General features: G+C 54.5%; 1 protein-coding gene across 6 annotated transcripts in view; it reads right to left on the bottom strand.

Annotated features, from left to right (window-relative positions):
- The window catches only part of DAB2IP (DAB2 interacting protein), a 74,888-nt gene that overhangs the window by 33,189 nt on the left and 27,938 nt on the right, over positions 1-13,761 (bottom strand). For all 6 annotated transcript variants that reach the window (XM_026712334.2, XM_026712337.2, XM_087914540.1 and 3 more), the window contains exon 3: positions 11,259-11,380. In XM_026712334.2, the coding sequence (XP_026568119.1) occupies positions 11,259-11,380 (122 nt within the window). The remainder of the gene's footprint in view (positions 1-11,258; positions 11,381-13,761) is intronic.

Below are 13,761 nucleotides of genomic sequence, written 5' to 3'. Positions count from 1 at the left end.
TAAGAGGTGGTCACATGGGAGGGTTTCTGCTAAAGTCTACCACCATTTCTACGGCTTTCAGTGTGTTCAGTTCCAGATTGTTCCGGTCACACCACGAGGCAAGTTGTACAACTTCCTGTCTGTATGCGGGTTCGTCATTGTCTCGAATGACACCAATCACAGTTGTATCATCTGCAAACTTCAGCATTTTAACAGATGGATCGTTTGAGGTGTCTCTAATTTGTAGGTGCTTCCAATACAAATGAAGAAAGACCCACACACAAGACGAACGTATACAGTCCTGTTGAGGTGCCTTCTCCAAAACGTGTCTTCCTCCTATGACTCTAGCATTTGAGGGGGGTGGTGTTCAACCCCCCATCATTTCCAGCCACTTTTAGCCCTAAACGTCCGAATGGCGCCAGGTTTTCCAAGCTGGGGACCCTCCCAATTGGCCCTCCTTGATTTTGGGAGACCATTTCAAAGGCTGCAAAATTGGGCAGCCAACGGGGGAGGGTCTCCCCAGCCTACCCAGCCTTCAAACCAAAGCAGGTTGAGGCTTTCACCTCTACAGCGACTTAGCCTCCAACTCACGTCCTCCACTCAGGTCCAGCGAGAGCTTTTCAAGCACAGCGATGCCTCCTGGACACGGCGTCAGGAACTCAGAAGTCACGGAGAAGAGGCGACTTCTCCAGACATAAATTTGAATATCTCCTTTCCGTGGGAGTCTTAAAAGCCATCTCTGAAGCTCCGAGGCCACGAAAGGTCTCTGCCTCTCCTCTTTCGAGCAAAAAAAATTAAAAAGAGAGGAACTTTAGGGCTTTAAGCCTCCCTCTTGAAAAAGGAGGAGGAGAGGAAAAAAAAGAAACTCAATTATTATCCAAGGTCAACAAGAGTTGACATAAAACAGGGATTTTTTTTTCTCTTTTTTTTTTAATGAACGCCTTTGACTTTGCCTTCCGAAAATACAGATACTTGTTAACCCAGAACATCTGCTGGGATCTGAAAGTAATTATCAGGGGGAGTGAAAGGCCTTGAGGGAGGGGAGGTGTTTTCTACCTTTCTGCAAGGCTGGGCAATGCGCCCGTTTTTGGCTGCAGCGCAAAAAAGAGCCAGCCACCAACTGGCGTTCAGCCCAGGAATTGAAATTCTCGGGTTTGCAGGTCACTAGAAGGTAAGGAAACAAGGGCTACTTGTTAAGAGAGGGCTGGCTTCTTTTACTTCAACCTTCTCATCTCCCACTTGTAGGGCCCCTGGTACTGGCCACACAGCTGTGGCACCCACATTGGGGCTCCAGTGCCACTGAGCCAGATAAATATGAGCCAGCCGTGTGCAGCAGCAACCCAAAAAGCTAATGCAATCCTAAGTGGCATTAACAGAGGGATACAATCACAATCAAGGGAGGTACTAAAACCACTCTATAAAGCCTTAGTAAGGCCACACCCAGAGTACTGCATCCAGTTTTGGTCACCACATTATAAAAAAGATGTTGAGACTCTAGAAAAAGTGCAGAGAAGAGCAACCAGGATGATGAGGGGACAGGAGGCTAAAACATACGAAGAACGGTTGCAGGAACTGGGCTTGGCTAGTCTGGTGAAGAGAAGGACCAGGGGAGACAGGAGAGCAGTCTTCCAGTATTTGAGGGGCTGCCCCAGAGAGGAGGAAGGGGTCAAGCTATTCTCTCCAAGGCATCTAAAGGCCAGAGAAGGAATAATGGATGGAAACTGATAAAAGGAGAGATTCAACCTGGAAATAAGTAGAAACTTTCTGATAGTGAGAACAATCAACCCATGGAACAGAAGTTGCCCTTGGAAGTTGTGGGAGCGCCATCGCTTGAGGCTTTCAAGAAGAGATCGGACTGCCATTTGTCAGAAATGGTGTAGGGTCTCCCGCTTGGGCGAGGGGTTGGACTAGATGACCTACAAGGTCCCTTCCAACTCTGATTATCTGTTATCTGAGCAGGTGGCCTCTAATGCAACCGCCTTCCAGACCAGAGTGAGGGCAAAGCTGTGGGGAGAGGAAGGGGCCGGGGTGGGGCAGTGTCCAGTTTCACATCCCCACCTCTTCTGCAGCAGAGAAGGCCCTCTCCTTCCTTTTCCAAGACTTTTCCCGTTCCTTTTCATCTCCAATTATGATCTCACTCTCTAATTTTTCCTTCCCCCTTCCCTTCCCTTCCCGGCTCAACACCTTCCCCAGCAGAATTATCCCAAGGCACATTTCTCAGCCTTCTCAGCCGGCTGCTTTGGAAGCGCGTGTGCAAAGTGTTATTGCAAGAACGGACTCAAAATTGCACCCCTGTTGGGCTAGAGAGGATACATTAAATTTCCTGGATGAGCGCATCTTAAAAACTCGTGGTAATTTAGGGTTCACGATGTGAGCCAGTAACTCGGCGGGGGTGGGAGGAACAAGCCCAGGTGAGCCAGTTTGGAGAGGAGGAGCCTTCGTTGCTCAGCGACTTCCAACACCCCAAGACCTCGGCTGCAGAAAGAGGGTCCTCTTTGCCCACAACCTCATTTGTGGTTTAAAGCAGCCCCTGCCCCCCCCATCTCTGGGCAAGTGAAAAAAACCCCTTCAGGGGAAACCTGTGACACACAAGCTCATTCCAAAGTCCCTTCCAACTTCTGTGATTCTATGATTCCAAACCACCTCAAGGAAGCAGCGGGGGACAAGCAGCTGCCTTCAAAACAGGCTCCGAGAATTCAACTTTTGCTAAAACTTTTGGGAAACTGGCCTGACTGCCCTGCTTGCAGCTACAGCTGGAGCCTCTGGGGCAGGTGTGGTTCCTGCCCATGGAAGAGCGAAAGAGGGAAGGTGCTTCCCTGCAGGAGGGAAGGAGGCTGGCTTGAATCTGGAGGCGGGGGGGTCAGCTGGCAGGAGTCTGGCTGAGGTTTGCACAAGAGAGCCGCTCCGGAGTAGCAGCTGGGCCTTTGAAAGAGGAAGCGGCCGACAAAAGACCTTCTCCCCCTCCTCGTCAGCTGAGCACCATCCTTTTTGTCCAGCAAAATAAAACTTCGGAGACCATTTGGGGTGGAGCAGACAAAAAACATGTAATCTCCATCCCACCAGATCCCCACTCGGGTCTGTATCTCAACCTCAACCCCTCTTCCTTTTGTTTTGTCCTTCTCCCCCAACACCCAAATGAGCAGGGCACACGCACATACGCACACGTGCACACACACACACACACACCCCTGCTGCATTTGTGCAATGCATTTTGTTGTCATCCTTGCATCTGCAAATTATAGGCTATAAAGAATTAACGGCCGATTATAAATCAATTTACTGTGCTAGGAAACAACCCAGTGTAGTTATTTTGCATGGGGCAGCTTTTCAAAAGAAAACTAATTAGCTGGGTTCATGTTTTAATCTTAGGAAAATTAGAGGAGGATTGGAGAATTTTTGCCTGCTAAGGCAGCTGGGGGGAGGGAGCGGGGGAGGGATGCGTTTGTATGCATTGGCACCGGCCCAATATTTTGCAACCAGAATGCACAAAAATGATTCAAGAGACCAACCCGAGACAGCAAAAGCCTCTGGTTCTCACTGATGTGATAAATGAGCGTAAATATCGGCCTCCAGACACCAACTTGGTCAAGGAAGACGACCGAACAAATGAAGGAACGGCAGCCTCTGGGCTGGATAAATGAGCTTCCTCGTATCTTTTAGAAGCGGCTGAAATGATTCTCTGACTGATTTGGGGTCTGTTTCCAAAACAGGATCAGTGGCATTAAAGGAGGACCGTGCAGATGTACTTGCTTTAAAAAGGCGAACTTTGCTCCAGGTGGTGAGAACTCCACATACATGAGGACTAGTCTCTTGGCTCTTTGAAGCAGCCCTTGAAAAGAGTTGCAGAGCTGAGCAAGGCCTTGGCAGGAGCCACAAGGGGCATGTCATGCTTCTGCTGGAATCTGATTCGGAGGGGGAGGCCGAGCAGCTGGAGCGTGGGTCCGTTGGTTGTGGAAGAAACTGGGGAAGGGCAAAGTCTGGCTGGGCAGAGCAGGGGAGAGGTAGAACAAGGGAGAGATAGAGCAAGGGAGAGGCAATTCAGAGGAAGACCCAGGCCCACCCCTTCTTCATCCTAGGGCACGCAGGGAGGAATGGAGAAGGGAGCAACGTGAGTTGCGTGGCTTACGGGGGAGGAAAGGGCCCTGATTCCCTTCATTAGCTGCAGCTGGAAATACAGTGTTTAAAAAGGGAAGCTGCACACAGCAAAGTTGTTGAGAGCAAAAGGTGAATTATTTGGTATCGTTGAGGCTTATCTGTGTTCCTGGCGTCTTCCCAACTGTGTGTGTTTTGTTGGCCTTTGAAGTCTGCAAATTCCTTCTCTTGCCCTGTCTAGTTAATTGCTGCAGCTTGGTTTGTGTGGATTTTTATTTGCAGTTTGTCTGTACTTTGTTTTCGGACTGGATTTCCTCCACTTAAAGGCTGTTCCTGGGAGAGTTTTTTTCTCCTCCAGCCGAAAGTAACCTGGACATTGGGGGCAAAGTTGGAGCCTTTTTTTTTGCTTGTTTGACCGTGTTGTCTTTGTGCCACACTCTGGGTCATCACAGGGCAAGAGGGGCAGGTGGCATCAGGACCCACCGCTTTGAGAGGGAGAACTTAGGACCGCAAACATCAGGTAGCGAAGCAGGAAACCGAAGCGCCTCCTGCCAATGTCCAGGGTAGGCCGAGCCTTCTGCCCTTGGCCGAAAGAAGAAACGTTCTCTTGTCTCATAAAATCACCGCCAGGGACAGGGAGGGGTCATCCTCAGCCTCCAAAGCACACGGGCTTCGTTTTGATAATTAAGCAGGACATCCAAACAATGTCCCGGCTCACGCAGAGAAAGGTCAGTAACGGCCACCATCCATCCTGCCGCTAATTGCCAGGCACACAGATCCCATTAGCCCAACGTTCCAGCCCAGGCTGTCCGGGGCAGCGCCTCTTGTCTTCCCTGCACACCCTCCAGATGAGGACTTGCAGGGACCTGGCTAAACTGGGGAGGCAGTTTAGAAGAGGGGAGGTGGCCCATTGCTGGAGACCAGCAGGGGAAGGGAAGACGTGCCAGGCACTGCCCAGTAGCCGGAGAGTGGCAGGAAGCTAACTGCCCCTTGGCTCTCATTCCTGGATGGTCCGTAACCCCCGTAACCTTCAGGACCTTGGACAGTGCAGGCAGTGGAGGGGCTGGGCCTTCCTTGTAGGACCTTCTAGGTCTTGAGAACAGGCTGCCTGGGCATAAACCAGAATGGACTCCAATCCACTCCTCACCACCATTAGCTCAGCTGTACTGGGATGCCAAGGGAGGGAGGGACCCGCGCACCCTTCGCAGCAAAGGAGTAGCTGGCTCTGGCTTTGGGGGCCCTTTTGGGGTGCACTTGGGAGTGGGGGAAGAGCACAGCTGTTGAGGAGTGCCCTAATGGGAACAGGATGAGACTCTTTCTGGAGTCAGACACCCAAGAATACCAACGTTATTTGCAATAGTCCATGGGGAAGATTCGCTTCCCCTTGCACTGAGGGCATCGAAGCATCCTATCTTAACCTGGGTGAGGTGGGGTGCAAAACTGAGCCCCCGGGGACCCCACAACCCCACCAGTTCCTGGGTCAAACAAGGCCTCTTTTTCAAACCACTCCTGACTTCCTCGTCCTGTGCCATCTCGACCCTAAGACCAGCCCCAACCCCGGCTGCCTTCGGACCCAACGGACCGGAGGTTAACAGCTTCGTTTTCCTGCTGAAATTTTTGTCAGTGACTTCTTTACCCTGAGACGATTGGCCTTCTCCGGCAGGGGGGTCAAAGTGCCAGGACTTCGCCAGGCCTCCCTCCGGGCGGTCAAGCTTTATTCCGGCAAAGGCCGAGCCTGCCGGCGCTTACCAATGAGGCCCGCCAGCCTGGCCGGCTCTGTTTCCCCTCCTTGGCACATTGAGCCACACGAGCAGAGGGTGGCTGTGAATCGCCAGAAAAGCGGGGAGGGCTTGTTAAAAACTGCCTCCAACTGAGCCGACAATAGGGACATCTGCGTTCCCATAAGTCCTCACTTCTGTGCTGCGAAGCGGTCCAAGAGGCGACACAAAAGGGACATTGGCCACTGCAGAGGGGAGAGAGAGAAAGGGAAAGAGGAGGAGGAGGAGGAGGAGGGAGGGAATCCCTGTGTCGCACTCCCCTAGATTCAGGCATTTAGCAAGGTTTGGAAACTATTGATAGATGTCGTTGTAAGACTGTGGGCTGTGTGTGTGTCTGTGTGGATTTTATTTCAATCCAGCATTAAGTACCTGCCAGTCCTTCCTGGTGGGAAAAGGAGCTCTCCTCACCTTGCCAATTGTCATTAATTCCAGGTCAGTAATTAATTCTCCGGTTGGAGAAGTTTCGCACCAGTAAGTCCCATTAAGGCAGCGGGTTTGCAGACACCCCGCAAGGTGAACGAAAGCGCAGCCCCCACACAGAGCAAGGAGCCCTGCCAGAGGCCGTGGAGTCCTCTGATCCTTGTTCCTCTCTGGAACACCCCACTGCAGCCACCACTACCCCGTTCCCACCCGTGGCCCTGGGCGAGGAAGCTGGTGCCCTTCAGATAATGGGGGGGGATGGAGGAACATCCTGCATGCTGGTTGCTGTCCTCTCTCTCCTTCCAGCAGGACCTCAACCCTGGTTTCTGCTCCTTTGTGGGGCGTCGCTGGCGCCCCAGAACAGAAGGGACCCCCCTCAACTCCACCCAGGCGGCTTTCGAGAGCCACGCGAGGGCGAAATGTGCTGCGTGAGGCTTTCTTGCCGAGCCAGGCTGAGAGTTCGTATATGCTCACACGGGCTGGCAGCTGCCCTGCAGAAACTCAGCCAGGCCCCTTTCTCAGCTCCTACGAAGGGGCTGCTGCCGGGGAGAGACGGGGAGGAGGACCAGGGATGGAGGAGAGCCCCTTCTTCTCCGCCAACCCTTCTTCCTGGACCCTCTGCCCGGGATTGTCCCTGCGGGCAAATGTGTGCGAATCGGATGGATCTATGCAAACTTCCTCCTCTTTCCGTCCACAGCCTGCCTTCCCTCACCAGCAAAAAGGCAGGAGAGGAGGAGGAGGCCATCGCACCGCTGCCTTTCCTCCCAGGGTGTTAAAAACCACCGTTGGCTTGAGAAGGGGGACGTTTAGGGCCTTGGGGGGCGTTACAGCCTGTTTTTGATTAGCTCCCAGCCTTTCTCTTTCCAAGACATGTTTGGCCCTGGCAACGGACCCACCCCGAGAGGGGAGGCCTTCTGTAAAGAAAGGGAAAGCTTTTTTGGGGTGGGGGAGGAACTGGCAGGGGGGCACAGGGGAGGGAAGAGGAAAATGGCAGAGCTTCCTAATAAATAAAGGATCTTTTCCTTTCAAATTAAATCTCAGACATACGCAGAGTCCAAGATTCCCTGGAAGAGATCGATACTTTAATTTAAGGCACTTGGCTAAGTTACACAGACACACACAACCTTGCATCAAAGGAAGCAGGAAAAGAAGAGAGGTTTGGTCTTTATCCCAGGAAGTTATGACAAAATGTTTATACAGCTCTATTTTAAAAACATTTATCTATCTATCTATCTATCTATCTATCTATCTATCTATCTATCTATCTATCTATCTATCTATCTATCGAATCATCTCACTAGCATTCTGTGAGAGAAGCCTTTGCACACTGATCCTCCTTGTGCTGTTCCTTCATTGATTGGTGTCTTCCATTGTTGCTGTGCATAATTCTGCAAGCTGCACGAAGTGTGCTGGGCAGGACTGAAAGACAATTTGCACGCAAATAACGCAAAGCAAATCGCACAACAGATGCAGCGGGACCCTGGTCCTTTGAACAGCACCGAGGAGGTGAGAGACCTGTGACCCAAGCAGCCTGCCCTTTTAACACTCGATCCTGGGGGAGGCCACAGGGGCAGGGAAGGGATTGTGCCCTCCGCACTCCCATTCTCCCCAGCCTGATGGATTGGCTAAACACGAATTTTTTTAAAAAAACATGGCTTATAAGCGTTTCTTCTGGCCTCAGCCAAAAAAAAAAACCACCTCATTTTCTTGCTTCAGTGACTCCTGTGGATTATCCGTCTTTTTGCCTCCAATGGTCATCAGGGAAGGATCTTTGTCAGGTTCAGAGAAGCCTCTCTGGGACCTTGAGCCGAGGAACTGGAGCAAATATCGAAGGCAAATAAACGCCAGGGAAAGAAGAGGGGAGCCGAGTCCAGAGGCCTCAATGGCCGTGAAGGCAATTGCCCTTAATTTAGAGAGGGGCCGGGAAAGCCGGGCGCCCCCTCCTGCCAAGTGGGGGTCCAAGAAGAGAGATGCTCTATCAACTCCCCCACCTGGTGCCTTCCAAGTATTACAATTATTGGGGGGGGGGGCAGCCTCAAAGCATCTATCACAAGGGTCTTCAAACTTGACCGCTTTTAAGACTTGTGGACTTCAACTCCCAGAATTCCTGAGCTAACATGACTGGAGGAGGAATTCTGGGAGTTGAAGTCCACAAGTCTTAAAGCGGTCAAGTTGGAAAAGCCCTGGTCTATCATCTGTTTGTCTATCATCTCCTCATCCATCCATCCATCCATCCATCTCTATCTATCTATCTATCTATCTATCTATCTATCTATCTATCTATCTATCTATCTATCTATCTATCTATCTATCTATCTCCATCCATCCATCCATCCATCCATCCATCCATCCAACCATCATCTATCACAAGGGTCTTCAAACTTGGCAAGTTTAAGACTTGTGGACTCCAACTCCCAGAATTCCTGAGCTACATCCACATCTGCTTTTCCTTGAGGTCCGGCTTATTGTTTTCCTTTGCTCTCCTCTTCACCCTAGGCCAAGGGTCTTCAAACTTGGCAAGTGTAAGACTTGTGGGCTTACCTCCCCCAAATATGTCACTCTGGCACAATCCTTTGGAAGGAAAAGGTGGCAGGAATGAATGGACTTATGGGGAGGGGAGGATCGGAGCTCACTCTGGGTTCAATGGGTGGGTGGGGTGGGGGTGGGGTAAAAGCATCTCTCTTGCAAAAACTCCCAATTAAGACCCCCGTTCCTTCCCAGGGACCTTGGTCCACAGCTGATGCCAAGAAGCCGAACAGCTGTCAGATGCCTGGGATAAGGACTCAGCGCCAGCCGTCCATGGCCAAAGTCACCCACGGGGGAGGCTTGTTAACAAGCAGCTTTGGTTAAAGACCCCTCTGGTCACCCTTCATGAGCCCCGCAAGAGCCCCATGGATTGACTGGGGAGGGGGCCGGCTGGCCAAGCATCCCCCTCCAACTGCTACAAAAACCTAACAGGCTGCCCAGTCACACACACACACAGACACACACCTCAAAGAAGCCAAGCATCAGACCTACAAACAGCCCCCTGGCTGAGCTCCAACCCACCCGCTCCTCTTGCCTAGAGGATAGAGAATGACTGGACCCCCAAGGTCTGCCCGCCAAGCCTGATAATCCACCTGGGAGGTGTTGAGTTGAAAAGGAGGCCACACCAACATATATTGTCAAGTTCAACAAACCAACCCACGCAACCCGGCTGGCTTCAGACCTTCTGATTCTCTTTGCAACACCTGTAACCCCACCCTGCCCAAACTTGCGTACACCCCCTCCCCACACACACACCCCAGTTACAAAATGACATTGATGCCCGGGGCGTTCGAGGGTGATCCAGATGACCTCTTTTGGGGGGGAGGAGTTGCTCAAGCCTCCCCCCCCCCCCGCTCCTCAGCAAGATGGAGTCTGCCAGCAGCCTTGGAAAGGATGGGGAGGGGGCAAAAGCAGAAGGTGGCCAAGAGGGGGGGGGAGAGCAATGGAGGGGGGAGGGGAGGGAGACCTCCCCTCTGAAGAGAGCTTGCGTGGCAGGCATCTGCCTCGCCGACCCCAGTTGGGGCCGCTTTTGCCAAGGATGAAAGGAGCTATCCGTCAGGGGCGTGGTCCAGGCAAACAGGCCATCATTGCTGGCTGGACGGTAAACAGGAAGTAAAGAGGGGGAGGGGGAGAAAGACCAGGGCCACGAAAACCAAACCCTCCCTCCCCCCCTCCGGGGCAGAACCACCAAGAAACTGAATGGGCCAGTTTGGGCACCTTCAGGTATCCAACTTGTTAGCCTCGCCTGTCCAAATCCTCCCTTCCTTTTAAAGAAAGATGGAATTACAATGAGGGGATTGTGTCACCCCAAGGAGACCCCCCCTCCCTGCCCTCCCCCCTTGCCGTCACCCTCCCTACGGCCTTCTGGTTTGCACCCCACGGCAGCGGCTTCTATTTCACCATCCCAACGCGGGGCCAAGAGATCTCGGTTTGCGCACAGTCACTGCCTAGATGCTGGTTTAAGAACACCCTGCCCGCTGGGCCACCCTCGGTCTCTGGAGGGGGAGGCAGGAGGCCACAGTGGCTGGGGGTGGGGGGGAGAAGGGAGCCCCCCCCTCAACTCGCAAAAGCAGGCACAGTTCTTTCTTTTTTTTTCTTTTTTTAACCCTGTGCCACCTTGTAGGATGTGCCCACCACAGGTGAAAAATAAATAAATGCCCAGCTCAGCCAGTGCCTCAAGAGGAAAAAGGAAGAAAGGGGTTGGGCAGATGTGTCCCCAGCTGGAAGGCGATCACTGCAGTGGGGAAGGGGAGGCGGGGGGGCTGCAGCCCACTCCTCACCCTCTGCATTTCTGCACCGTAGCCCCAGGGCTTAGGTTGCTCCCCCTCCTCCCCATTTTCACCGACATCAGAAAATTAGGTCACCCGTTACCAACCCGGAGCGCGCGCACCAAAAACGCCAGCCGAGATTTCCTTCAGACTCGGGAGGGGTGTGGCCCCCTCGCATCGCCACGGAAGAATCCACGGCCACGCGCCTCTGCTCCACACGGCTCCAGGCTGCCCCGAGCCCCCCCGCCCCCTTGCTCGGCGGGTCTCCTGCGCCCCCCACCCCCGCCCCGCTCAGTTGCGGTGTGGGGAGGGTGGAGGCTCCAATGGCACCGGAGAAATAGCCTCTCCAGCCCCCGACTCTGCAAAATCCAGGAAGCCACCAAACGCCCTTCTCGGGCAAGGGAGAGTCCACGTCCTTCTGGGCGCGGACAGGGCTCCCCCAAAGCCCCAAATCACGCCGAGGGGGAAGCAGCCCGCGCGCCCCGATTCCCTGCACCATTGCGCTTCTGGCCACTGGCTGCAAGCGTGCAAGCGGGGCGTGTGTGTGTGTGTGGGGGGGTGTCTCGGCGCCCCCTCCATGCAAAAGACCCGCAGTCGCTCGCTCCGCTCTTCCCCTTCCCCTCCCGAGGGCGAACCCCCTTCCCCTCCCCTCCGGCGCCGCCCTCCCCCCGCCATCCTCCGGTCGGGCTCTCACCTCTCATGGTCCGCGGCGTTCCTGAAGCCCGGGAGGACGTGGCGGAAGCTGCTGTGCCGGTCGAGCTTGGACTGGCTCTTGGTGCGCTTGATGGAGCCCTTCAGCTGCCGGCTGAGGAAGCCCTGCGGGGAGAGGCAGACGGGCGTTACCGGGCGGGACGGCGGGGAGGAAGAAGAGGAGGAGGAGGAGGAGGAGGCGACGGCGGCGCCCGGTGCAGAGAGACGCCCAGCATCCGGCAGGCGAGTGAGCCGGGCGGCGGTGCGACGTCGGCGCGAGACTCCCCGAAGCCTTGGTTGCCTTGGCAACCACCCGCTCGCAAGGAGGGTGGGGGGAGGAAAAAAAAAAAAGGAATCGCAGCGCTGCAAGACGAGCGTGTTGCAACGGCTGGCACATCAGCACGGGGCGGGGGCTCTGGCTGGGAAGGGGTCTCTCCCCCCCCCCTCCACATCCCACTGCAGGACGCCTGGGACTCTTTGCCCTCCTCCCCCCAGCAGCGCCCAGAAAGTCTGGCCCATCGTGGGGACCCCTCCAAAGAGAGTCCAGGGTCCTCTTGGCAGCCCTCTTGCCTCCTACTCTGCACCCCTCTTTTGCACCGGCATCCTTCTCCCAACCCTGAAGGTGCAACATGGACCATAATCCTGGGCTGCGATTTTTGGCGGGATGCTCTGGAGCGTTTTGTCCATGCACCAAAAATCTTGGGCAGCTTTCGATCCGGAGCCCTCCATCCCTGGCGCCCGGACCCTCCTTTTAACCCAAATTTTGTTTCTTTTCCACCCTGTTTTTTCCTGCCATGTCTACTCAAGTTTCCCTCCCTCTCCGGTTCTTAAAAAAAATATCGTTTGCAAACTGGCCACAGTGGCCAAGAGTCAGGCGGCCTAGAAACTAGATCAATCATCACCATCAACACCATCATCCCCAGCCCTGTTCTGGACAACCGAGAAAAGCCAGTTTGTTCCAGGTCAAGAACTCGATCCGGGGCTGGCAATGGGTCTCGCCTGTTGAATCACCCAGTTCCCGGTGCAGCCGCAGCCCTCCTGTGCCTCCGGATGAGACAGAGCCTGGCAGCTCTGTTGGCCAGGAGGCTGAGGAAAGGCAGGCCGCCCCCCAGCCCCTAAATGTCTGGAGGACCAAGCGGAGTCCCTGAAATGACCCCCCCCGCACTCCAAAGTTCAGAAGGGGAAAGAGAAGCGAGAGGATGGGTGAGGCTTCTGGCATCTGCCCTCCTGTGTCCAGTCTGGGCACTGCCTGGTGCCTGGCTGGTTTTGGGCCTGGGAGACGGGCGCACTTTTGTCCCCCAGCAAAGTCACCCCTTCCCTTGCTCAAAGCCACTGGCTGGAGGTGAAGGGCCCACCGATCCACCCCCTCCCCTTGTCCTGGCATGCTGTGCAGCTGCCTCACCTGGTCTGCAGCCAGCAAGGCATCAGGGCAGTGGCACAGTTGGGTGTGCAAGGAAGAGGGAAGGCTGCCAGCCCCAAGCCCCTCGTAGCTTGGAGACAAACCAGGGGCTGCCCAAAAGGACCCTCTCTCCAAGGCCTGCCCACCCCAGAGTCGTGGCAGAGGGCATCGCCTGGCACACCTGCCTCAAAAGGGTGCCCATGTATGCCCTCCCAGGACAGAAAGGGGAATCCTGGCAGGTGCCCTCAGTTTGGTCGGAGGATAAATCAAAACGGCACGGGAGATGCTGCAAACGCCAGCCCTCCCCCCCAGCTCCATGTTATTGTTCACCAGAGGAAGGCCAAAATATTTCCCGTTATCTACCTGCCTTTCCCAGTGGAGGTAATTATACCTTCCTTATCACCATGGCTACAGATGCCTTAGAAAATTATACACCGGCCCTGCCTGGTGGGAGAAGGATGTGGTTAAGGGGAGGCAGGGAGGGGCTTTGCTCGGCATCAGCACTCCTGGCCACCAGCCTCAGAGAGCCCACCTCCCCTTGTTCTGACCCGACCCCTTTAATGGCTGAGATGAAGTCCGTGACCCTCTTACGCACGCCCCATCCAGGCCCCCTGACGGTGAAGGTTTCTCACCAGCAGGAAAGGCTGGCCTAGGGCAGTGGTCGCCAACCAGAGGGCCGGGGACCACTGGTGGTCCGCGAGAAAATTTTGGTGGTCCTCAGAGAAATGTCTCCCCCCCAAAGCAATTAATCCAGGCTGCGCGGGAACACAAGGCTGTGCCATCTGGATGGCCCACGGGAACACAAGGCTTGCGTCGCTTGCATTGCAAAAAACACACGGTACTGAGGGGAGAGGGGAAAGGGCGGAGGGGGGGGGACTTGCCCCACTTGCCCCACACGCCTGGCTTGGCCACCAGGCTGCTTCTTTTCGCTTCTTTCTTCTTCTGCTTTTGGCTGCACACAAGGAAAGCAGCCAAAGTCTTTCTTTCTCTTCCCCAAACTCACCCAGAAATGAGTCTTTGGGACCCTGCAAGGCCTCCCGCTCCAAGAGGCTGCACCAGCAGAGACTCATTTCTGACGGAGTTTGGGGGAGAGAAAGAAAGACTTCTG

This window comes from Pseudonaja textilis, chromosome 17, assembly GCF_049901715.1.
Source record: "Pseudonaja textilis isolate UNSWEBS1 chromosome 17, rPseTex1.2, whole genome shotgun sequence".
In the NCBI taxonomy this organism is placed as follows: Eukaryota; Metazoa; Chordata; class Lepidosauria; order Squamata; family Elapidae; genus Pseudonaja; species Pseudonaja textilis.
Note: the sequence above shows the minus strand (reverse complement) of the source record. Positions and strands in the feature narration are given on the sequence as shown.